The following is a 27,504-nucleotide window of genomic DNA, read 5'->3' on the forward strand; positions in this document are numbered from 1 at the left end:
GGCAATTACCAAACAGCATCAGGTGCATTACCAAAGAAACCTAGTGCTGTTTTTGGTCTGAATGCCTGGTTATGCACAGGTGCACTCACATACAGCAAATGATTTAATTACTTTTAGATCAAGTTTAGTGGTAAGTTTTATATTTAATTCAATGTAAAGAATTTGCGCAAGTTTCAAGGCAATCTGAAAAACCAGAAAACTGAAATCAACAAACAAAACTTTGGGAGAAGCTAGCTACCTAACCAGCTAATTGTTAACAACACCAACTGTCAACTGTCAGCTACCAACTGCCATGGAGACACAGACCTAAACCAGGACAAAACTAATAAAAAGGACAGCAAAGGGAGGGGAAGACAACAAGAAACAAGATAACTAAAGAAAAAAAAACAATTTTAAGAAGAGCACATTCCTGAGAAGAATAATGGACCCAAAACTACAACCAGATGGATGGAGCCTAGATAGTTCAGTGATCCACTACCCAGAGGACATGACCAATGAAGCAGGGAGGATAAGAAATACAGAAGCAAACTGCAACAAATAGACTCAAACACCAAGGCTTCAACTATGAGAGCTATTGCTCAAGCAGGTTCACCCTCCCAGCCTTCAGATCCAAGCACTACTGCTCCAGCCTCCCATGTACACACAGCCTCCAGCACTCCTTCGCCTGCCCACTTTAACAGCACTCAGACACCCAGGACACCAGTGTCAGTGCAGTGCATTCAGGAATGTCTCTCCCTTCTATAAGTGGAGATAATAGAATTCAAACAAAACTTATGGTGCGTCCAGAATCACTGAAACAGTATGTGAGATTTTTGATGTCCAAAACCAATAGTATGAAACCAATAGTACATGAAGTGCATATTATTCCCTGGGAAATATTGCAGTATGCAAGCACTGGACACTAAGCTGGCATAATATCCCACAATGTATATGTATGTATGAGTATATATATATTTTCACTTTACGAGGCGAAATACATTTTTTAAAGTTAGTTCATTCATCATTTGGTCACATCATTGTATGTATATGCACTATTGTGGTTGCAATGTTAACTATGTTAACTAAAGAGCCAACTAACGTTACCATTAATTAACGTTAGCAATGTTATGTGACATAAATGAGAGGGAATAGGGGGACGTACTTAACTTTACCCAGGTAATTTAGGAAGTTACCTCTCTTCCTGTGCTTATTGCTAAATTTATTTTAATTCATGTTGATTCCCCATTGACAGATGACTTGACAGAAATTGATCCGTTGGCGCGCAGCCTTCAAAAGCCTGTTCACAGGCAAACGCAACACCACCATCAAAGGTTTTGAGTAATTTCAAAGGAACAGCTGTTTCTCTTTCAGGGTTCCCGTGGGTCCTTAAAAAGTCTAAAAAACTCTCATTCAATAATCTGCCTTCCAGCTCTAACAATGTCTTATTATTTTAAACAAAGAGTAATGCTATGAGTACTCTTTTTCACTTAATTGTACTATAAAATTAATTAATTGCCACCGAACAAAAAGGTTGACAAAGATAATTTTTGTCTGGGAAATAAGCATGAAGCTTTTGGCCTTAACAGTTGTGAAGTAGGTCTTAAACTGCAGTCTAAATAGTCCTTAAAAACTTTGTTTAAAAGTCTTAACTTGACTTGGTGGACCCTGCAGACACCCTGCTCTTTATTGTGTGTTCTTAATTAAACACTCTTAACTGTTTGCATCTGATAAAGTCTGCTGTAATAATAACTGTGAACATAACTGTGTTTCCTTTAGGACATTTGTCAAAGAAACTGGTCTCTTGAAGTCTTGAACCCTGCCTGGGTGAAGAAAAAAATGGGAAAATTTAAAGTAAGTAAGTTGGTCAGTTGTCACAACAGTAAGTCTTAAAAAATCTTATTTTATTGGTTAATATTTATGCTTTCATGTTTTGTAGGACTTGAAATGTCCCCAGTCAGGAGTTAGTACTGACGGTGGTGAGGCTACAGCAGCATCATGGAAGTGGTATGATGCTAGAGAGACAGGAAGAGAGAAAAACAGAGACACAAGAGAGAGTAAGGGAGATTGAGAGAGGTGAAAGAAAGAGATGAAAGATGAGAGATGCAGAAAATTGAGAGAGAAGAAAGAAGAGAAAGGGAGAGAATTGAAAGAGGAGAGAAGAGAGAGGGAGAGAATAGACAGAGAGGAGAGAAGAGACAAGGAGAAAAGAGAGAGGAGCGTTTTCTGAAATTAACAGAACTTTCGGTTAAAAAATAGTTACAGATAAATGGTTAATGGTTAATAGTTCAAAATATTTAAAGAAAATAATTGAAAGTATATTTTTCAAAATAATTTGGTATTGTTTGATATTTTTGTTTGATATTAAAGAGTGTGATTATACTTTTTTGTCATGGTGTATATTTTAGAAATGTATTAAAGAGGGTTTGATATTTACAAATAGTCTTTAACTTTATATATTTATTACCTGAGTAAATAACTGCTTTTAATTAATACATTTACTTGTAGGCTAATTGAGTACAATATTTGGAATGTAGTGGGTCTTGTATTTGAGTATAAATTTTAATGCTCCCTCCTCTGTAGTAGCTATTATGTAGAATGTAGGGTGGTGTAGTGTAGTATAAAGAGAAATATGTTCTGTTTAATGTATATGCCACAGCAATTACAAGCAAGCAGTAAAGTTTAATAAAGAAGTGATTTCACATTACAATCAAAATATACTGTATTATTGTCCTAATTAAAACCATCAAATATATACTAATATAAAATATATATATGTATTGATTGACCACCACTGAATATATAGGCTACTGCACTAAAATACACAGTGCTATACTATACTATACAATACTACACTACTATGCACCACACACCATATAGGATATTATGTGATGCTCACATAAGATCACATATTTACAAACTATTTACAAGAAAAAGAATTAATGGGAGAACAGTCTTTGCCACAATAGTATTTTTACATATTTTCATATAGTCATGCTCTTGTAAGGCAGGTACTGCAGCCTCAGGAACTGAAACAGCTGCTGACAGTGTGTCCCTTAATGTGTCCCCTGATGCTATTTCAGCACAGCCAGATACTCCCCATTGTCTTCATCAGCAGGCTCCATGACATCCTCATCAACCACGTCACAATTCCAAACAGATGTTGTGAAGAATGGCACAACAGGCAACAACCTCCGCAGCAAATGTGGGTTTCACTTCAAGGGCCGCATTTTCTAACAGCCCTAGTACTCCTACAGATGTGAAGATTAACCAAAAACTCAAGAGGTTCATCATGCTTGCTGTCAGGTATTGCAGATGCTGGTAGATGTGAGGTTACTATGGTAATACGTCTCGCTACAACTAATGCTCTCAGGAAGTGACGTAGTAATAGGCTGAGTAGTGCATCCAAAAAGTCAAATACTACTGTTTATTCACACAAAAGTATGCTTAACGCATATTGAGTATGTAGTGCACAGTATGCAATTTTGGACACACCCAAACTGTTGGAGTCTGACACAATTCAACAGCTGAAAAATGAAATGAAACTGTTTAAAGAGGAAACCAATACTGGTGTTAGTTGAGAGAAAGTATGAATGTGCTTCATAGAGCAAATGAAACTCTCAGACATTAACATGTCAGGTGAGAAAGGAGATGGAGCAGAGAGACACCCTTCTTATCAAGAGAGGCTGCTTAGGATGGAAGCAACAGAGCAGCATCCTCAAACTTAAACTAGAGACACAGGCTCACAGACTGGCTCCAGCAGCCAGGCAGCATCACAGGCCAGCCCTCCACCTAGTGGCTCCCGCAAACAAGCAGCATCACAGGCCAGACAAGCCAGCCCTCCACAAGACAACACTGCCCCTCCAGCCTTACACACAGCCCCTTGCCCAGCCAGAGTAGAACCAATCACAGAGGAACAAGGACCACTCTGTCACCAGCACCCTAAAACTGCAATCCTTATTGACTTCAATGGCAAATTCCTGGAACACAGAAAGCTGTTCCCTCGTAACAGTGTGGGGAAGTTTACTAATTAAACTTGGCTGTAACAAAAATAAATGAAATCTATCATAAATCAGCCAGTAAAGCAGGTCTTACTAAGAAAAGCTCTGCATCTAAACAGAGACTAAAAAAGAAAGAGTGGTATGACAGGGACTGCAAAAATGTCAGAAAAAAATTAAGACAGCAGTCCAACCTAAAACACTGTCAGCCACAAAACACAGACTTGCGACAAAATTATGCTGAAAACTGAGAGAATACAAACAGATAATAAAACATAGAAAAAAACAGACAACTTGGCCCACAAAATGGTAACATTTGGAATTGTTGGGTCTCTGTAAATTAAAGAGTACGGTCTTGACCTGCTCTATGTGAAAAGTGCCCTGAGATGACTTTTGTTGTGATTTGGCGCTATATAAATAAAAATTGATTGATTGAACATTTTGAAAAATTATATGAGCAACCTAACCTCACAATCTCAATCGTGAACAGAAACAGAGAAAAATTGACAATCCTTGAATCAACAATCAAAAATAATCAGAACCTCCCTTGATTACCTAATAACAATGAAAGAATTAGAAAACAGTATAAAAACACTTAAGTCTGGGAAAGCATGTGGAGCTGACGACAGCAGGACAGAGATGCTGAAACACAGCAGCCCTGAGCTAAAACAGGCCCCGCTTCAGTTGTTCAATCTCGTTCTTCAATCAGGTTGCTTTCCTGAGATCTGGAGCTGGGGGCTTATTTTCCCAATACATAAGCGTGGAGATAAATTGGACCCTGGCAACTACAGAGGCATCTGTGTGAGCAGTAATCTGGGGAAGGTGTTTTTGTAGCATTATCAATGCCCATATGCTGGCCTTCCTTACGGAACACAATGTCCTGAGTAAGGGGCAAATTGGCTTTTTACCAAATCACCGCACTACTGACCATGTTTACATGCTACACACCCTAATTAATCATCATGTACATCAAAAAAACAAGAGTAAAATTTTTGCATGTTTTATTGATTTTTAAAAGGCTTTTGATTCTATTTGGTAAGAGGGATTACATTATAAAATTCCCCAAATCGGCGACGGGAGTAAACTTTATGACACAATTAAGTCAATGTCAGTAATAACTACGGAGTAAAAATTGGCAACAAAACTACAGATCTCTTCACTCAAGGGAGAAGCATCTTTCAGGGCAACAGCTTGTCCTCAACTCTACTTCACATCTAGATTAATGACTTAGCAGTACTGTTGGAGCAGTCTGGAACCCCTGACCTAACCCTTAACAATAAGGAAGTTAAATTCCTGCTATATGCTGATGACCTGGTGTTGCTGTCACCCACGCAACAAGGACTACAGCAGCACCTGGACCTCCTGGAGCAGTACTGTCAGAACTGGCCCTTGACAGTCAACTTTAACAAATCTAAAATCATGATCTTCCAAAAGAAGCCCAAATCTAAGGAAACCAAATATCAATTCAAACTAGGAAACACCCATCTAGATCACAGCTTATATTATGATTACCTGGGGCTCAGAATCAGTGGGTCAGGTAACTTTGGTCTTGCAGTATATGCACTGAACCAAAAAGCATGTAGAGCATTTCATGCAAAAAAGAAAATTTTACACAATAGACATACCAGTTAGAATTTGGAAAAAAATATGATAGTATAATCCAACCAATTGCCCTTTATGGTTGTCAGGACTACACTAGATGGGACAGGTATCCCATAGAGAAACTGCATGCAGAACTCTGTAGATCCATTTTTATCTGTTCCATTATTTACTATTGTGAATGTCATGTTATTGTTGTATTACCTTAATTTAACAGTGTTTCTATGCTTTGGCAACATTGCAACTTTACATAGTCCTGACAAAGCAAGCACTGTACAGTAAATGTGACCTTATAGTAGAGTTACACACACACACACACACACACACACACACACAAAACATGTGTTTAATGTTCTCTGCCATTTTCTTGTTCTTTTTATAAATGTATTTGTTTATCTTATTTTATTTAATGAATTGTATTTTTTTCATCTCATTATTGAACTGTATTATCCTTGGCAATATTATTCATCTGTAAATGTGATTATTCAAAGTGAATTTAACTATACAATAGAGCTACATACATACACACACACACACACACACACACACACACACACACACACACACAGTTTGATTAAATCAGATTATACAACACGTAGTTCCGACCAAGCAATCTGATTGGTCAACTAGATATTTAGAACGTGCTCAAATCAGCATGACAGCACACATAGCTGTGCTCAAATGAAAAAAACCTCATCACTAAAAATATTACTCCGCCATTCATTAGAACTACAGGCTGTGACGTTGCGCTAACAACAACAGTTATTTCTGGGTAGACGACTGATGGTTGATTTGAATTGCGGAGCTGTGTAAACTTGGCAAACTTGTTTTTTTCTGTTGTCATTTTCAGCTGTAACTGTAACTTTTTTAGATATATAGTTAAACACGGTGGTCTGACCAATCTGACGTTTCTGTAACTGGATTGAACTGAACTGATTAGGGGTTGTGGGGAAAACAAAACAGACCCTTTGCCGAGTGGACTGAACTCTGAGACTATGGGACAAGTTACACACGCATGCTGGTGCTACGGTGCTACTAGCTTAGAAATGCCTGTGAAGTTTGCGGACAAAGTAGCTAAATCTGTCAATGGAAAAAATTTTTTTTTTCAGCAGATATCTTAGTTACAATGAGATTGAGCAAGCAAAGCAGTTATGTGTTTATATGTGAGGTATTTATTCAGTTTGGGAAATGCCGCGATCTCCAGAGAGCATTAGCCGAAATTGGCTGGCTGAGTCAGCAGGGACTAGAAATCGTCTCTGTTGCTAGGTCGTTACTAAGGGTCGACCTACTTGCTGGAGTAGTAAACTAGGTTCCATTAGATAGGAGTCTAATGGCATAACTGATTGTTTTCCAGGTATTAGTCATACCCCATGTATTTCCATGGAAACGGAGATAACACAAGCAAAACGTTTTTTATTTTTAGAGCGAGCTGCTTCACAATATGAATAACTTTTGTTTATATCTTATTTTGTTGGTAAATGTTGTATAATCGCAATATTACACGAGAGGGTGTGCTTTACCTTATTGTCAGTGCTTACGGAACTCGGCGCAAGCGCCTCGTTCCTGACCGCATCACTGTCATGCCAACAGTGACAGTAAAGCACACCCTCTCGTGTAATATTGCTTAATTAGCCCAATCATCTAACAACCTTTCACATTTGAATATGATTTCACTCACAAACATGGCCAAAAAAACCCCCAAAAAACAAAAAACCCCACCACAAACACACAAAACACGTTTAATGTTTGCCATTTTCTTGTTCTTTTTTATTTATTCATTGATTTTATGAATTGTATTATCCTTGACACTTGGCAATATTGTTCACCGGACATTCATGCAAATAAAGCTTATTGAATTGAACTGAGTGAGGAATTAAAGGACAGAAAAAAAAACTCTTGACTGAATTTTTTTTCAAGCCACAGCCAAGTCATATTCCCCAACTGCAATTTGTAAAACATGTTACAGGTAACATGACTTGACGCCTGCTAAACAAATAACACAATATGTAAAATTATGAGGTTTCAGCACCACTCCACACATAACCATGGCTGCTGTTCTCTAATGCAGCCATCAAGTTTAAATACTATAGACCAACAGTGTTTTAAGGGAAGAAGACGCTTTTGAAAAAGCTCTTCTATTGCCAGTTTTCTTTTTTGTCATTTCAATGTGATTTTCAATCTATGAAATGAGACTGATTCTTTTTTTTGCAAAGCTTGTCTCTGTTTATATATTTACTTTAATATAATCTATAATTTACTTTTTTAATTTTGTTTACGAATGCAGAATGTAGAATTCAGACGAACAAACAGTTGAAGCATCCATGTCAACATATAAAAAATACAATTTATGAATTTTATTAAAGCCATTCATTTGATCCTGAATTGTGAAGCACTCTGTAGTCTGTTTCAATATGACTACACTAAGCTGAAATGAGACAAGTGCACAAAAATTAGGCAAATAAATATTAATAATATTATTTATTTACCTAATTTTTAAATATTAACAATATTTATTTACAACACATAAATAAATGTAGGCCTTATGGATGGATAGATAGACCAATCAGTCTCTATCTTAAAAACAAATCTTGATTATGTGATTAGGTAATGTAAAGCTGCAGCACTTGATACACTGAACAGTTACAACAACACTAATATCAATTTAAAAAAACTTAAGCTTCACTGAAGAGCTTTTCTAGCTACTTACTTTGTTTTCTTTTGTCTGACATTGTTAATTGATGATGCACGTCAGTTAATGTCATATATGATCCTCTTAACTCTGATTCATTTGTCTGTCCCATGAAAGCAGCTCTAGTCTGCCTGCTAGCTTCAGCATGGAAGGTTAGTTTGTTTTAAACACCTGCATATCAGGAGCTGGTGGTGGTTTGTTGGTCAATGTTAACAGTAACAGCCGTCTCTGTGTCTCATATGGGGATACAGTGTTCAGACGGCAAACAAAACAAGCCATCCTAGAAGCTGCAATAAACTGCGGTAGGAAGCCAGTCTGAGCTACCAGTTGTAAAGTGATGAAAGTTTGCATAAATGTTATTTCTGAATTTGAGAGGTGGCTAAACAGCATTTAGCACTACCACCATCTTGCTAATATACCTTACATTACATTTGTACATTTGTTTTTATTTCTTTCGGGAGGGGCAGGGGGTCAGGCAATGCTAGGGGAAACACTGCACATCACGTGAAGACACGGTTTATTTATGACCTTTAACTTGTACAGTGGGGCACGTAAGTTTCTCTACCTATTGCCCTATTAAAAAATCCACTTGTCCCCAATTAGAGGACAAGCCTTAATGTCAAGCACTGTCATGACTTTGCCTGATTTGCCTCCCTGCCTCCGGACGAAGAAAAAAGTCGCAGCGTGCCTCGATCTGCTCACTGTGGCAGACCTGTTGATGAACACTAAAGCATAAAGTTGTGAAAATGCCACAGAGTTGTTGTCTAATGGCTGTGTGGTTTAGCTATCTGAGGCCCATGTTAATGCTAAACTAGCATCTTGAATAGAAGCACCTGCTTGGTTAATGAAACCCCACCCCAAATTCAAAAACTCACAAATCACACAAATGACCTATTTGCGCTAAGTGACTAAGTTTGCATCCCTGTGTTTGGCGGCTAAATCTTGGAAGGTATTCCACTACACTGATGGGTAAACGTTTGTACCAAAATAGTCATGTGTTGCAGCCAGAGACTCAGGCTCACACTGGGCTGCAGTACAACTTGCAGATTCTTTATTTACACACTTTACAACCAAAATGAAGCAGTATGTTGCTTACAGTCCGCCAGCATATTTTCTCTACTGTTAAAACCACTAAATTTGTGCTAACTACTGCAGGACACCTCGAACTGCAAACAACATCAATTATGACTTTTTCTATTATGAACTTTTGATTCATGGAGGTTTTATATTTGTAAAACTTTCCTCAAGCCGAGAAAAGCGATTTTGAAATCCGTGACATCATCACAATGAGTGGGAACTCGCGGGCGGGGCCAGCGGGGAAACACTACTGCGCATGTTCAGTGGGCCCCACAACGTGGAAGCAAACTCGGAAGCTAGAAACTTTTTTTGGCGTACGCGCTGAATGGGAGCCATTTCTGGTATCCAGCTCTTATAATACATCCATGAGCCGAACATAGCAACTCCTCGACTGACTGTTTCTCCCTGATGGTCCTGGTGCTGCCCATCAGACCTGCTGCTTCTTCCCACTTTAACCTGAATAACAAACTGGCAGCTGAGTGAAGTGGAACCTGCAGAGGAAACACCGGACCGTCAGGGTGAAACAGTCTGTGGGGGGAGGCACAGTTAGGCGGCGGAGGAGAGGGCAACAAATCGGCCTCTCATATTCGAAAGAAATGGCCAATGCCGATATTTCATTTTAGAGCTCTTATCGGCCGATACTGATGACATGCCGATAATATCGTGCATCCCTAATACACACTATATATATATCTATATCTATATCTATATCTATATCTATATATATCTATATCTATATCTATATCTATATATATATATATATATATATATATATATATATATATATCTATAAATAATGAAGACATGTGCACCATATGTGTTTTTTACCTTTATCTAAACAGTGCCAAAAAACTGTAGGAGTGCTCAAGACTGTCGGAGGCAAATCAATTAATTAATTAATATATTAATTTTACATTTAGAATGTTTGCACTACTGCCTACTTTTTGATATAAAGTTATATAGAAGTACATTATACACTGAAACAAATGTATATGTGACACAAAAAGGCAATTTATTATTTTGCTAGTGAAAAAATATGCATGGCTGATGGATTTTTTTCATCTACAAGTCCCCTTGGCAGGTGAGTCAAAAAGTTAATTTTGGACACTGCAATCACACCTACTTACACTTAAAAATCCCCCCTCCACCTGTTGCAGGTCTTTGGACAGTGGGAGGAAACTGGAGCAGATGGAGGAAATCCATGCAGACACAACATATAAATTCAAACACAAAAGGCCTCAGCTGGGTTTGACCGCTGAACATTCAGGTAACACAGACTAGCAGTGACCTAACAGCCACCATGTATATTTAAAAACTACAGTAAATCTCAGCCATGTATAGGCAGTGACATCTGGCAGGTGGTCTGGATGGAATGTGCCCATCGTAAACTATTAGTCTAACATGTCGACACACAGTACGTCATTTTTGCTGCCTGAGTGCAGGTGTAAATGCATAGTGAAAGGACTAATGGCACTGTCCTGTGTGTGCTGGATGGAAAGTGCATGTGGAAAAGAAAATGGTGTGATGTTGGTGAGCCTCCCACCAGTGAAACCAATGTTCTCATGTAAGTGTTGTTTGTTGATGTTAAACATTATCTTCTAAGTATGTGTTGGTAGGTGCTAATCATCTCCAGACCTCAACGACACCCTGCTGTGGCTGCTAGGAGAGTGTGTTGTGCGAGTGTGTGTGCATACTTAGCCCTTCATTTTTTCCATTCCTATGTTTTTGTTTCATCTCCCCATTTTTTCCATTGCCTCACTAGACAGATAGGCAGGCAACACACACACACACACACACACACACACACACATATTAAAAAAAAAGTACAACACTGAAATAAAATTAAGGATGACGACTTTGGTTTGCTGATGGAGCAGTAGATGCACAGTGAAACCACACTCCCAGATCTATTGCAATTTACCCACTAAATAACTCAAAAACTTGACAATTATCAGCGAAAGGGATAGATGAGTGGGAAGAAATCACCAAAGGCCATAAAAGAGAGTAAAAAAATGCGAAAAACTCAAGGTATAAGCACCTCAGCGGTGAAAGCTAGCAACATCAAAGAGAGCGCACTCGCAATTGAAGAGACACTGCTGAAGCCAAGAGGAACACTGGAACAAGCATAGACCCTGAAGACATAATTAGGGCAGTAAAGGAGATAAAAACTGATCTCAAGTGGGACAATGACAGTCTGAGACAAGAAATTAATCACCTGGGACAAGAATTCAATGGCAAATTTGACAACCTTGTGATGAAATGCAGAGTTTGTCTGACTGAGTTGGAGAAGCAGAGACACATGGGGAAAGGTGGAGGGATGGGCAGCAGAGGTGACTGAGGTACTCAGCACCTGCTTGGAACAGCAAAAAGTCCTGGAGCAAAAACTAATGGACTTAGAGTCCTGGAATAGGAGAAACAATATACACATCTTTGGCATGGCAGAGGAAACTTGGTAGCATGGTTTATTGTGAAACTCCTCAGAAGTGAGTTGCTATTACCAAAAGACTTGGATTTAAAAATACAGCGGGCTCATTGGTTCCTGGCGCACAACCTCTGATCTGAAGCCCCACCAAGACCTATCGTTATCAACTTCCAGGACTTCACCATCAAGGAGGATGAGAGAATGAGAGAAGCTTGGAAAAAGGGAAAAATCCAGCTGGGCAACAGAACTCTCTACTTAGACTTTCTAGTTGACACTGTGGATGTGAAATACGATTGTGTGTAGCTTTGTATTTTGTATAATGTGTTCTGTGTGTTTTTTGCTTTGTACAGTTTGTTATTGTGCTGTTATATGTTTTAATTTTAAGGGACTGCAGATGAAAATTAGCTTGAAGTTAAATCTGGTACAGTGCATCATTTAGGTTAAAAACTGTCTTGATAAATAAATACAATTTCAATTATGCGACTGAGATAGTCAAGTAGCGCAGGGAATACAATGGGGTAAAGGAAGCCCAAAGGAAAAGGAGATTTGCTTTCAAACACCATACACGAAAATGTGGATCCATTGGGATATGGGGCTTGAACATACAGCAGTGCACAGGACACGCAGCGGGAGCTGAAGAGATGTGGATTTCCCGTGGAAGAGCCAGAGACAGCCCAGTCCAGAGAGTGAGGGAAAAACTCCAGGAATTCCAGAGGGGACACATCAAGCAAATATGAACGAGGACTTAAACTACAAAATCTGGGATGGCTTTACCCTCTCATTAGGAGGAGCAAGAGCAAGAGTTTAGAAGACTTTGTTTTTGGGAGCTACTAGCTCATTTATTATTTGGAATATGTATGACAAGGTCACATAACTTGAGAATTACTTCCTTAAACGTGAATGGCCTGAGTAATCCAGTCAAGAGGAGTAAAGTGCTAGCAAAAGTGGAAAAGGATCAGACAAGTTATATTTTTACAAGAGACACCCGTTAAAACAAGAACATAATAAGCTGAAAAAGTTTGGGGAGTTGAGGGCATATATATATTATTATCAAAGGAAGGATAGACAATGTTCTGGTCGCATTTGCTAATATACACACCCCTCCGGAGAGTGATAGGGGATTCTTTAAATTCCTATTTGATACAGTAATCTCTGAAAGTGAAGGAATTTTTGACTGTGGTGGAGAGTGGAACACAATGCTTAACTACTCTATCAATACAACAAGTACAACAAGACATAAATCCCATGCAGTTCAAAAGACCTCAATATGTTAATTCAAGAGACAGGTATGTATGATTGTTATTGATGATGATTGATTGTTTGAGAGAAACCTCTATGCACTAGAAATATACTTTACTCACTATTCAGCTAATCATCAGGTGCACTCCAGAATAGACTATTTCCTACTGAACACTATAGATAGACACAGGATGGGGAAAGTGGGTCAATAGGAACAGCAGATGTATCACATCGCAATGCAATTTATTTAACTATAAACCTGACACTAAATATATGTAATACATGTAATACATAGTATATAATACATCTGCTTCAAAGCAGATGGCTGCCCACCAAGAGCTGGGTTCTGCTTGATGTTTCTTCCCGTTAAAGGGGAGTTTTTCCTTACCGCTGTCGCCAAGTGCTTGCTCATGGGGGAATTGTTGTGTCTCTGTAAATTAAAGAGTACAGTCCAGACCTGCTCTATGTGAAAAGTGCCCTGAGATGACTTTTGTTGTGATTTGGTGCTATATAAATAAATTGAATTGAAAAATTTAATTGAAATTGAATTTGACAATAAACTTCCGTAGTTGGCTCTCTCAGACCACCAGGTTTAGACATGGAGACAGATAATTTGTAAGGTGGAGTAAAGAAGGAAAAACAAAATTCATAGAGGGAAAAGTTTTAAAACTTTTGAAAAATTCAAAGGAGAATTGAATTCAGAAAATTGGGACCTGTTCAGATATTTAAAGCTAAGACATTTCTATGATACAGATTTTTAAAAAAGGATTTTCAGCAGAAGGTGAATGAAGTGATTGAAGTGTTGACAGGTAACCCCGTAAAAGATTGTTTCTAAACTGTACAGTACGAAATAGAAACTCACTATATGTAAAATTGAAATGGGAACTAGAATTGAACATTAAAAAATAAATAGGCTAAATAAAAAATATATATGTATATGTGTGTGTGTGTGTGTGTGTGTGTGTAGAGGGAGAGTGAGAGAGAGAGAGAGAGAGAGAGAGAGAGAGAGAGAAAGAATCAGTTTAACAATGTTTTAAATCAAAGATGCCAAACATTTGCTGGTTTTAGGTTCTCAAATGTCATGATTCAATGCCTTTCTTTGGCATGCATGATAGAAAACTGTTTACCTTAGGGTTTTGGACTGCTGGTTGGACAAAACACGACGTTTGACGACATAACTTAAACTCTCAATAGTACCTTTAGGTGGATTCCAGTTCCTACAAATAAACACCATCATTGTTTTGAAACCCCCAGCTCTGAACACTTCTGTGGTCTGTCCAGCCACAAAATCCACTTTCAGCCAAAAAGGCATCAGGTTATGGAATCCAGACTCTGACATGTACATTCCACATCTGAACAGGAAAATAAGACATGCAGCACAATGACACATCTGTCCCTTCTCCAGCTTTATCGGCCTTCCAGTGAACTTGTGGACAACTTCAGAATAATGGCAGTAAACCTCTCACTCTTCCATGCAGTTTCATTAATCTAGAGTCGGTGCATGTCAAACAAAAAAACTGCTCAGATTTTCCATTTGGCTAAAAACTTTTTCATTTTTTCATCAAGATGGTCAGAAAATTTCAGATGAATGTTTCCATCCACTCATCCATTCATCTATGTTTAAACTGCTTATCCTGTTGTGTGAGACAAAATTAAAAATACTCTTTGGAGAAGGAGACAGGGCATAACTTGCTGCCGAATATATGCATCAACATACCACAACCCGAGGGACAGTGAATAACCTAGACACAGACACACACACAAATACATGCATAGGATATACTGTATGTATGTGTGTGTGTATATAATAAATACATACATATATACAAAACACACACACATATACACACACACACACACATATATACATACACACACACACACACACACATAAAGACATACATATTAGGGATGTCAACAGTTAACCGTTAATTGGTTAACTGAAGAGAATATTTTTGACTGGTTACGCATTTCAGTCTATAGGTTAGTTTGCATACACAATCTGCTAAGGGCTAGACAATTACATGTTCACAACATCTCAGATCTTCTTGAATGGATAAAGTACCAGTGTAAAACCGACTTCTACACGGAGTGTTGCATTATGTGTTGTTTGTACATTAATGTTGCTAGGCTAGCGAGCGTCTTAAAGTCTGTTTATAGTGAGTGTGTCAGGGTCAGTCAGCCCGAAAAGTGTTTTGTTAGTCAGTTTTAACCTGCAGGAATTTATATAGGCTTGTGTAATGTGTTTTTCTGCCATAGAGGAAATAAATTCATGATGTGTGAAAATGAGTCCAAAGTGTCTTCTGACATCTCTACTGCAGAAACGGAATATGTCAAGCCACTGTTGCAGATAATAAGGAGCTCGAAAAGACAAACGGGCAGCTGTATTAATGCTAACTGCTGGAGAAAATAATTTTTTACTAACAGCTAACATTAGCTCTGAACACCTACTGCTGGACAGCTCTCACGAATGAAAGCTACACCAAAACTTTTCTTAAAAATTAACTAGTTAGTTATCGGTTAATGGGTGTCAGTCTGTTGAAACCAAAATTAACAGAAACTGACATCCCTAATAGATATACTATAAATAATTAAGATATATCAATCGTAGTGTTATGTTAATGTTATTTTGTTTCATTGACTCTTGATGCTTGGGCAATGTTGTTGTTGTGACATTAATGCCAATAAAAAAAATTGAGTTTAATGCTAATCACTTTGCTGGAAACTTTGATCAGACATATTTATTAATCAATTAATATTATTATTATTTATGTATGTAATTTTACATCAGAAGTATAGTAAGACCAGGATTTGAATTTGAATCTTCAACTTAAATCATGATGATCTCATCTGTTGCCACTGGGTGTGTCCTGCTGGAAAAGTCCAGGAGACTTGCCTGACTTTCCAGACCTACATCAGAGTTTCCCCTGACCTAAATCTGTTCTTCCATGCTGGTTTTAGTCAGCTTTCTGCTAGAGTTGGGCTGACAACACTCTAATTGACTGATTGCACAAGTTGGAAATACACTCTGCTTTATTCCTGTGAAATGATCCATCTGAAAATGTTCCCATTCTCTCCAACCAATCCGACCAATTAATTTATCCTTAATGTGTGTAAATTATCCCTTCGGCCTTATTTAATACAAGGCCATTCCACTGAAGTACACTCATTCCTTAACAGAACCAAAACAACTGAGTATTCTCAAGAATACATGACAAATACACACACACACACACACAGCAGAATATTCTGCTATACAATACATAAGCTGACCTGCAAATCCTTGCTCAGTGGAAAAGCAGCAAGATCGTGGAAGAGAGGGAAGAACAAACAACAACAACACAAGTAATTTTTTTAACCAAAAGCCCTTTGCCCTTCTCCTCTGTTGGTTTTCTTTTTCCATCAATGTCAGCGAACCCCTATAGGACACCACCAAACACTGGCTCATCTCACTGCAGACTGTGCACATGTGGTGGGTAAATCGCCCGTGTGTATTAGCTATTTGTTATATGTATATATGTTTGTATGAAGCAATGTGGATCAGCAAATAAAGCTAAATTTAAAAAATTACATAACTTTATTACCTAGAACTTATACACTACAGTGGCACCTGCATTCATTGTGGACCAGTTTTCTTGTTGATCTGAAAACTGAGAAATTGGACATATAACGGATAGTGGCCAAGCTAAGTCAAGTTTAACAGCAATAAATATGGATCCCAATTCTAGTTTTGACACCAATAGTTGGTTGAAAATACAGAAGATGCATACATAAGAGGATAATGAGAGGACAACTGGGCACGTGTTTGGTGAATGACCAATGTTAGCTACTAATACCAAACCAGTGTTTCCCCTATATTCATTCTGCAGCGGCACACCACTGTTGCAAAATTTCACACAGTCATTAATATCAATGGGTTACTAACGATTTTCACTCACACACTGTGCGAGCATAACATCCTAGTAACTGTGGAATTGTTTTGAGTCATCCTACCTCCCCTCATTCTTCAAAAGGACAACTACATGAAAGGTACTGTTATAAAAGTAGTGTATATCCGTTAAGGAATAGGGCAGTGCGTAATGTGTGTACGTAGCAAGTGTGTGGTTGAGCCAGCGGCAGAAAAGTGATGGTGAATGTGAGCTTGTCTATTGTTTCCACAAATGCTGGAAAAGTGACGGGGGTTAGCCCCGAAGTTAGTAACAATGGGTTAGCCTAACCTGACCAGGCTTACCTAAGGTGGACTAACCTTAAAGGTGAACCAGCTATTCTCATGTTAGTCTCAATGTCAGCCGCTCTCAAACAGAGAATGGAGAAATCTTTTACAGCTGAGTCTCTTCTGAAATTTGATCAGCCCATAGCAGCGTGTCCTGTGGGGAAACTGACATTATGTGTCATCAATGTGAAGAAAAAAGATTTTTCAAACTTCCATGAAACCAGTCACAGGTGCAAATCAGAGCTGTAGTAAATTAAAAATGATGATCAATGAAGATTGTACCTTCAGTAAGTTTTCTCATCTTTCACCTTTCACTTGCACTTAGTGGCGCTTGTCACAGAAGTTTAAGCTCGGTGACTGGACTCTTGCTGAAATGTATCTTGGGAGTTGTACTGTCCAACTCTATTCAATAAGATATTAAACCTATAAGTTGCTCTTTAAACGTAGGTCCTGCGGGTTATCACCATCCTTCAGCATTCAGCAATACATGAAATCTGAGTGAGAACACTACCTGATTGTTTTGCTGTTGCTGAGAAGTCTATCTGTATTTTTTTTAAATTTAGCAACTAACCACAGACCAAATAAAGTTAAGGCTTGTTTTTATGCTCAGTAGAGTAGATTCTGTGACAGGTTGCATTAAAGCTATTCTGTGGAACCTCACCGTACTTAGAGATTTTGTAGTTAGTTTTGCCTTTCATTTGTATCAAAGCATCTTTTTTCAGTACAATGCTACAGTAACTGTAGGCGGCGTATTTTGCTCCCATATAAAAACACTTTTTGTATTCAGCTGTTTTCCACTGATTTTCCACTGAGTCTGATTTTCCCTTGTCTGACTATTGTTCTCTACTCAGGGTTCAACATAACCCATGGTACGATAGCCCAAGCCAGAAAAAATTTATGCAGGGCCAATCAGAGTCGGTGACGTGAGCACATTATGTCATCGTTTTCAAGACACGTGACCAAGGAAATGCATTGTGATTCGCTCAAATACTTGCATACACAATCTGTAGGCTGCGATCTTAGCCCAGTAGCCTCTTACTGGTGAATCTGATGGGTCACCAAATATGGTGTAATACCAGTACTCGAAAAAAATATCAGCGAAAGAAACTTACAAGGCTACGAAAAGAAAATGGAGCATTCTATTTTCTTGGAAGCAACAATGCTCCTGGGTAGAAAAACGGACTGTGGTATGTTTTGAACAGTTTGCTGGCTAACTTGCTAGCCAGTTAGCATCCTCACTGTGTAGTCATGTGCATGTCTTCTGTGTAACTTTGAGAGCAGCAGCTTCGGAGACACACAGCTCTCTGTTTAAGTTTTAATCACCAAGTTTTATAAATGGCAACATACAGTTTACTTAAAACCAACAAAATGCTTGCTGCTGATCACCAGGAGTGTTTTTTATGACATTACTGAGGTGTAGCCTTCATCTCTGTTGTTCCTGCCAACTTTGTCAACATCTACCGCAGAAATCTCTCTTCTAAAGTATAGATATTACAGCTCTGTCTGTTTGTTTAACTGTGGTTAATATAGGTTTAATCCTTCAGTAACTTACCTGAGTTTTAATCCAGAGTGGACACAAGCAAATACTATTATGTTCTTTCTCTCACTGTTCACTGTTAGTACATTTCTGCAGATCTCTCATCATTTATTGAATTGTTAATGTTGATGTTGTTAATGTTAATTTGTATATTGGGCGTATTGTCAAGGTCATCAATACTCGCTGAAATGTTATTATCATAAATTCTGTTCTCTTCTCCCTATGTATTCCATACTATCTGGCTTTATACAAAATATGGAGAAATCTACATTTATACACCATTCATTTACTGATCCAATATGTGCTTAATTTTATATTTTGAATATTTGTGTAATATATCAACATAACATATCAAATAACTAAATGAAAACAACTAAATCTAAAAGTGAACTATGTATAATAAATCACCAAAATTATGGAAATGGTTATTTCAATTTTTTGACTGCCAGGCCAGTGAAAATATACAGGGGGCCAAGAAAACTTATTTACTGGCCAAGTGGGCCTGTCGAAATGTTACGCTGAACCCTGATACTGCTGATGCACCTTAACATTCACTAACAACAAAGCTTTAGTCATTGCTCAAACCACCATTCCCACCATGCCACACCCACCAATACTGACGTACAGTAAATTCCGGATACTTTATTACGTCTACTTGGATCACTTCCCTATTGATTTACACAACCCTAACTGTTATACACAGTATGTTATAAATCTGCATGACTTGCAGTTAATGGAAACATTTTTGTCCTGTTTGTTATGGGTTTGGTGGCTAGAAGTTGGAGGAAAGACATTTAATTTAACATAATAGAACTTCCTGGCTCCTCCAGTCCGCATGTCGGAGTGTCCTTGGGCAAGACACTGAACCCCAAATTGCTCCTGATGGCTGTGCCATCAGTGTATGACTGTGTGTGAACGGGTGAATGTGACTCATAGTGTAAAAGCGCTTTGAGATGTCGGAAGACTAGAAAGGCGCTATACAAGTACAGTCAATTTACCATTTACATGATTTTGAGATCGCAGAGGGATTTCTTCATTTTTCTGCATCGCTCAGTAGGTGTTCACTGACATACACATACACGACTGGTTGTGAGGGTGAGCTGCTGGCAGGTAGACCTCATTTATGTTTACTTGTGTTATTTACCTAATTTATGTGCACTCGTTTCATTTCAGCTCAGTGTGAGCGTCTACTGTATTCAGCTGTCATTTATGGTAGCGCTAAGTTTCTCTCCTCTCCTCTGTTTCACTGCGGGCGGGGCTGAGCACTCCGTGCATGTGTGAGTATGTGTCCTCTGTGCGGTGCAGAGGAGAGACAGTAAACCAGGTCGACTTGCCAACAACTACACTTCCTGTGTTACTGTAACTGCAATAAAGGCTTTGTGAATAAAAAGCCAATAAGAATAATGTAATCCACACAAAAGATGGAGAGACAAGGGGTGGGGTCCTTTTAAATCACAAAGTTACGATGGTAGAGGCTCAGTCAATGACTGTCAGCCATCAGCGATGGACGATGGCATCCGCCCATCTGCCCAACCCTAGTAAGATGCTTTCAAATTAATTAATTCATTAATTAATGCAATTAACTTTAACTAAAAAGACTGCAGACCATTTATCTTATCTGACAGTTATGTTTCATATTTACATTGTATTTCAGTGAAATAAGGACATCAGTGAATAGCTTGGCACACAGTATACTGGAGCAAGAGACTGAAAATAGTACACCCATTTCTATTCATTCAATCAAGAATCGGTTTTGAATCAAGAATTGATTCTGAATCAAATCGGCACCCAAATATTATGATAGTATTGAATCTGGAGATGAGCATATTGCCCCAGGACTACAAAATAACTGCCAACATTCGTTACAACCTGTATTTTTCATCTCTTTGTTCCATCTTGGTATAAAATTTAAATCTCTATGGACAGATTGTGATTTTTTCACTTAAGTGCATGACACTCAAAAGGTACGCGCACAAACTGGTACGTGACATGTGATTCAAAATTAATGCCTCAACCATGAACCGACAGAGCAAATATATATATATGTATATTGTTTTTAACTATGCTTAACAGTGGTATGCTTAAAGTACGCTGTGTGAGCTAAGAATACTCATATGTTTTGTTTTATGAAAGTATTCAGTTTAAGTTGTGTTCCTCTTTCATCGCCAACACTAGGATATTTTTTCAGCTTCAGCTACCACATAAACATCCTCCTAAGGTAAGCAGTCACAGGGATGCAAGCAAAACCCTGAAATAGATCAATATGTTCAGTGTACTTTACACCTTTGTTACTCTGTTGTCTGCTTTAGTTGACTATTTCAAAATCTACTGTTCAGCAGAACCAGACTGGTACCAAATTCCAAATGAATATTAATGGTCACTTCCCAACGACACATATCTGTGTGTCATATGAGGACAAAATTAAACAAAATAACTCAGAGTAACTAAGGAACCAGGAAGTGTGTACTCTTGTTAGCTCAGTCATAACAACAGCATTATTATCTTAACCATTACCTCCATCTAGTGGTCTTAATCCATTAGAGTCGGTAGTGGGTTCATGCTCTGATGGAAATTTGTTTACCTGATACTGTCACTCAAAGAGATATACATGTGACCTGTACAGTATAGCACCAAACTCCATCGAGTCTTTTTGCTCAATCGCATTAAGTGCATATCTCGCAGAAGAGAAATCCAAAGGAACCACTCTTAATGTCGGCGCACATCCAATACACTAAAAGGCACGCAGCACAATGAAATGCCAACGTTCATAAATGTTCCACCTATGTTACACACTGGGAAGCTGAGAAGCACAGATTTAGGGCACTTTGTTTGACCTTACCTGCCGTGTCCCTTCGTTGAATAAATCCTCCGGTACTTTGCAGGCGATAAGGGCGTTTGGTAAATCAGTAAACTGGACATCTACCGTCGCCTCTTCCTCAGCGTCCTTCTCTGACTGCTGCATGACGACTTGACTTATACTGTTTTCTGGAAATACATAACAAAGACCTTTGAAGCAAAGCAAAAATATATACACATACTTATAATTCTGACTTCGCTAACGCCCACCATCTGTCTTCCTAGCTGTTAGTGGCTAAGATAGTGATCTATTTACGTACTTATAGCTATAGACGTTATTTCATGATAATGTGGAGTTAAATAGCGCTGTCTACGATATTGCTCTCTAAACAATCAACAGAAATATAGCCGTGCTCCCTTTCAGTATATTAGCTTAGTTTACAAGCTGCTATAAGCTGGCTAGCTAGCAATTTATACTAACCTGGGACCTGAAATGATGCCGCTAAACAAGCGAAGCACACGATATTCCGTGAGTATCTTCACTTAATTAACTACGAGTGAAGACAGTCGTTTGGTAGTTAGTATTGTCTGAAACCAAAACAACACAATATTCTCTGTTTAGCCTGTAACTGCTAATAAACCCCCCCCCCGGAACTGCGGTCAAACTAGCCCCCACATTGTTTTGCGCTATGTGTATATACTGGCCATTACGGTAAGAGCGTTTAAGAACTGATTTCAAAATAAAAGCAACCTTCCGGTGAATGTGATATCACATTCATTCAGTCAATCAATCTGCCAATAATAAATGAATAAATAAACAAACAAACAAACAAATAACTAACTAGATAAGACAAAATGAATAATTATTAAATAATAAATAAATGAATAATTATAAAAAAATATTATAACTTCTGCCTGCAAACTATTTCAAAGAAAGCTTGAGGCTTTGTCATTTCAATTGTGTGAATAATTAGTCAACCTTAATAAGATACAATTGTTCTGGTGCAAAATTAAATTACTTATTATATTTATTATTTTAGAACCTATGTTATTGGCTGTGGTTCTTTGTTTGCTAAGGTTGTTTTTGTTTTATTTTATTTTGTTTTATTTCACTGTCTTTTAATGCACTGATCAGTAGAAGTGCTCCTAATTTCATTGTATTCTGTACAATGACAATAAAGGCTTTCTATTCTATTCTATTCTATTTTAAAGAATACATTTCCAAAGACCAATCTGACTTTAAAGCACCAAAATGACAGACTGTCATTGAAAAACTTGACAATATCAGGATACTCTGGTGTTGAATTTCAAAATTAAAGCCCTCTAAAATGTCATACTTGAGCTATGATCCCTCTGAATTCAGATAAGAATAAAAGGTTAACTTCCTGTTTCCACTAGGGCTGTAGTCTCCCAGTTGACTGGTCGATTACTTTGTTGATATGCTCCTGTCTGACCAAATACTCATTAGTCGAATAATCGTCGTGTTACTTTCATAACGAGAAAAGTGCTACATCAGTAGCCTTCAAGGATTAATCCACTATTTCCTGTGGCAGGAAGGTCAAACTAACAAATTACCTGTGAAAATTGGGGTGTATTCAAAACACCCCTGTTGCTTTCACAACTTTGAACTCGCCCAACCTAATGGAGACTGCTAAGTCTAACTGTAGTGAACATTTACTGAGCGTTTATGTACTGAACATTTAGTCAGTGTTTCTCACATAATTATAACAACGAGAACCCCTGTCAGGCCAAAAAAATATTTTTCTAATCCCAAAAATCTATTCATTTGGAAATCAATAGCGCTTGGGAGCCTCTGTGCAGTGCTGTTCTGAAACGTGAGTCAACCTCTGTGTCATTGCCTGAGAAACTCTTAGTAGTATAGCTCCATTAAGAATAGGGCAGTGTGTAATATGTGTGCATAGCGAAAGGGAAAGAACGAGCGGCAGAAAAGTGACGGTGAATGCGAGTAGAGCAGAAGAAGAGGTTAGCAGTAAGTTGTCAGTCTGGCAGTAAACGTATAGTACAGACTACAGTGTGTCAGTTAATAAATGCTGCAGCCTCTCAAGAGTCACGTCTGTTATTTCCCTAAGTGCTGGAAAAGTAAAGGCGGTTAGCTCTAAAGTTAGCAACAATGGGTTAGCCTAACCTGAAGATGCTAAACAGAGAAATAGAGAATGGAGAAATGTGTGGCTGCTGAGTTCACTCTGTCCTTTATCATCCAACAATTTTTATTTTTTTTCCCCCAGGCGACTAATTGATTGGTTGAAGACTGTGTACGATTTCAGTCGACCAAGATTTTCTTTGGTTGACTACAGCCCCAGTTTCCACAGAACATTTTCATTTCACATTGATAGTAGACCACCTCAAAGGGTCACTCAGAACATATCCTGGCATTCTGATGTTGAATTTCAAAATTAAAGCCCCCTAAATATCAGTTCTATCTCACAGGCTCCACCCTCCATCGGACTGTATGGGTAATACTCTCCTCCAATCACACACACATAGTCACCCACTGAAATTTGCATAAACGTAGCCGGCCGATCAGGATGTGCCTACCTGAATAAGTGTGGAGCCCACAGTATATACTGTAAGGCAGCATGCCTACTGTCCAGCATCCTACAACCTCCTCAGTGAGTGGTGTAGGAGTGGCAGGGCCCGTAGGTGGAGGGCTCCACCTGTGCTAATAGAACTAGGGCTATAATATTGTAACTATTGTTCTATCCCACACAGGCTCTGCCCTCCAGTGAACTCTATGGGTACAGTGGATCGGGTGAAACACAGCTGACATACACACCCACCTTTTTTTTACCAGTCTTGGGTTGATCCACTGAGCACAGACTGTGAAAGGAGCCCAACATGTCTAAGAGATAGAACCATATGAATGGACAGGGCATAGACCACGACGCTGCCATGCATATGTCCTTGGTACTCATCCTACTAAACAAGGCTGCCGGCACTGCCACACTGTTGTAGGATTTTGTGCACTCAAATATCTATGGTTTTATGGGTGAATTATGAATTATTCTTGTGTACAACTCCAACATGAAATTATTTGTCCAGTGACATAATTCATATTAGAGTAGGTATGATAATAGGGAAATAGTCCTCCTTGCCGGCCACAAAAGAGAGGTCAATTAGAATTATGATTACTAATCTTAATTATGATTTTGCAAGTGTAAAGGTCTTTTAAGGTTAAGTGACTGAGATGCAAGCACAAGAAAACAAACAAGTTCACTTTAATTACATACACATTTATTACTAATACTACAGCTACACGTACTAAACACTACAACATTTTACAAACAAGACACAAGAGGGAAAGGGAAACTGGTACACAATGCTATGGCTACTGAATGATTCAAATGCATGATGCAGAGTTATCTATTGTGCAGTCGGTATGAGAGACCTGATTAACAGATGAGATGACTGTGGTCTGGGAAGCAGCGAGTCAAATCAATGGTACCACAGCTTAGTTCTGAATTGCCAATTGAAGTTACAAATTTTGAAAGCACCAGGGTTAAACAAGTTGATGATAGTTTTGTATGAATACTTGCTTGCTACCTGGGGTGGCCTCTTTCAGAGAATGGAGTCTGATGTGCTGGGGTGAGAAGCTGGAGTCTGGATCTTGTAATGATGAGTAAGTTGGCCAGTCCAGACTTGAGAAGTTTCCATCAGAAGAGAGCTCCTGGCTTATGCTCTCATGCTCTCCTAAGCTTGATCCTCAACTCATGACTCTACCTTCTGAGGTTTCACCTCCTGTTGCTCTGAGTCACATCTTCAGACTAGCAAACTGCAAGCTTTCTATCAGCATAGCAGAAAGCAAGAAGACAAAGTCAAAAGCAAGAAGAACCAGCAAAAAGCAGCCAAAAAGAGCTGCCTATAAACAGCTTAAAAATACCACAGAGTCTCAGATAAGACACTGTTTTAAAGTTTCAGTCTGCCCACCCAGAAGGTGCATCCTGGCCAATTTCAGGGGTTGCAGAGTTTTGGGGGAGCAGAGTAGGTCCCCTGCTTTCCGCAGACAGGCGGGTACAATTCCTGGATGTGATTATTCTGTTGATCAAAGTATTTACAAGTTAACAATTGCATGATTCCTAATTTTGCAATTTCGACAGTAGCTCTGGCATTCTGAAAGTTAACCAAGCAGAATGGTATTAAACATGATAGTGTTATCATGGATGATGGGATTATGTTATTGGTACATTTCTTGGTTTAAAGGAAATGTATTAAAAGTCTAACTAAACTACATAACAACACATACTGTGATATACACACTCATACTAACATACAATATTAATTGTCCTTAGACAAAATCTAAAACTACATTTGTAATTCCATGGGTTTTACAGTCCTCTGTTCCCCTTGATCTGACTGTGAACAACAGGGGTCTATGCCATTTGTGTGTGTGTGTGTGTGTGTGTGTGTGTGTGTGTGTGTGTGTGTGTGTGTGTGTATGTGTTAAGGTAAATGTCTGTGAGTATTTATATGTCACTGGGGTATGGCATACTGCGCAGCATGTCTTGTGCCTTATGCTGGTTTGTCCAGTGATCAGTTCTTGGGTTGGCCATTCAAGTCCTGAAATTCAAAATCCACAGTGGGATTAAAGTTGGTGCCAGCTCTTCTCTGTGTGTTCTCTTAGAGGTGAATTATGATAACCTATGGTGGGGGTTGTTTATCCAAATGGTACTATCAGTTCACACTGGGGTGTGAATTGGTCTTCCCATTTCGCTGGCTCTTGTAGCTTGAAGGATCAAGGATGGTTTGGGTCAGTGGTCTGGTTTGGTGACCATGCAGGAGATGGGGGGCGCCTTATCTGATCCTTTCTGTCAAAAATCCAAGATGGTGATGGTCAAATCCAAAATGGTGACGGTCAAATCACTAAACTTGGGGCTTAAAAACAGCAGTTCACAAACCAATGGGTAATGTCACAGTGACTACATCCATATTTTTTTTACAGTGTATGATTCAAACCCACACACACACACACACACACATTTTGTTTGCATACATTCTGTGATAGTAGCTTGGTGGCAGGGTCAGTGCTTCAATTCAAACCTCACTGTTCATTCTATAAATGTCACACAATCTGGACATCATGCAGTTCGTGCGCAAGTTCACAATGGTTTCAGCCCAGCACCAGTTCATCATCTGAGCACTCCACATTCCAGGTCACAAAAACACAATTCCGGATTCACTCTCTCGTTTCCTGTTTCAGAAATTTAGACAACTAGCTCCAGCCTCCGACCCTCTTCCAACTCCAGTCCCTCCGTTTTCAGCCACAATCTACAACTGAACCCGCAACTGGAACAACTGGTCACCATTTCACGGGACAACATCATCAACAGCGTCACCCCTCAAACACTATCTTCGTACCTCACCGACTGGAATTCCTTTAAAGCCTTTCACGTCTCCCACGGACTCCCATTCCCGTCACTGGACATTCTTACCCTCTCCTGCTTCATTACATTCTCCCACACTCAACTCAAGATCAAGTCTTCCACCATACAGACTTACCTCAGTGGAATCAATTTCTTTATTAAATTGATTTCCGGAGCGCCATGCCCAGCCTTGTCCCACTCTCATATTAATATGTTAATTAAAGGTCTCCGCAAGGTGGAACCGCACCCCACACCAAAACGTTCACCCCTTACGTCGGACCTTCTGGCCCGATGCATTCACACACTCCACACAGGCTACTTGTCTCCCCACATAGACAAAGCCCTGGAGTCCATGTTTTTACTAGTCTTTTTTGGCTTCCTACACTGCTCAGAAATCACAGCTCCTTCCTACTCCTTTGATCCATCACTACACACCACATTGTCCGACATCTCTTTCGACTCTTCAGACACACTCATCTACCACCTCAAACGCAGCAAGACCAACCAGTCGGGTCAACCTCAACCCATCTACCTTTTCCGCCTAGATTCATACATAAGTCCTTACGAACCCATCCACGAG

The 27,504-nt window shown here is 38.9% G+C and overlaps 1 protein-coding gene across 1 annotated transcript in view; it reads right to left on the minus strand.

Annotated features, from left to right (window-relative positions):
* The window catches only part of rcan1b (regulator of calcineurin 1b), a 46,371-nt gene extending 24,134 nt beyond the window's left edge, over positions 1 to 22,237 (minus strand). The window contains exons 1-2 of the mRNA XM_067583744.1: positions 22,028 to 22,237; positions 21,590 to 21,735 (exon numbers count right to left, since the gene is read on the minus strand). Of these exons, the coding sequence (XP_067439845.1) occupies positions 21,590 to 21,712 (123 nt within the window). The 5' untranslated portion in view covers positions 21,713 to 21,735; positions 22,028 to 22,237. The remainder of the gene's footprint in view (positions 1 to 21,589; positions 21,736 to 22,027) is intronic.
* Positions 22,238 to 27,504: the final 5,267 nt, after the last annotated feature.

This window comes from Thunnus thynnus, chromosome 24 (assembly GCF_963924715.1).
Source record: "Thunnus thynnus chromosome 24, fThuThy2.1, whole genome shotgun sequence".
NCBI lineage: Eukaryota > Metazoa > Chordata > Actinopteri > Scombriformes > Scombridae > Thunnus > Thunnus thynnus.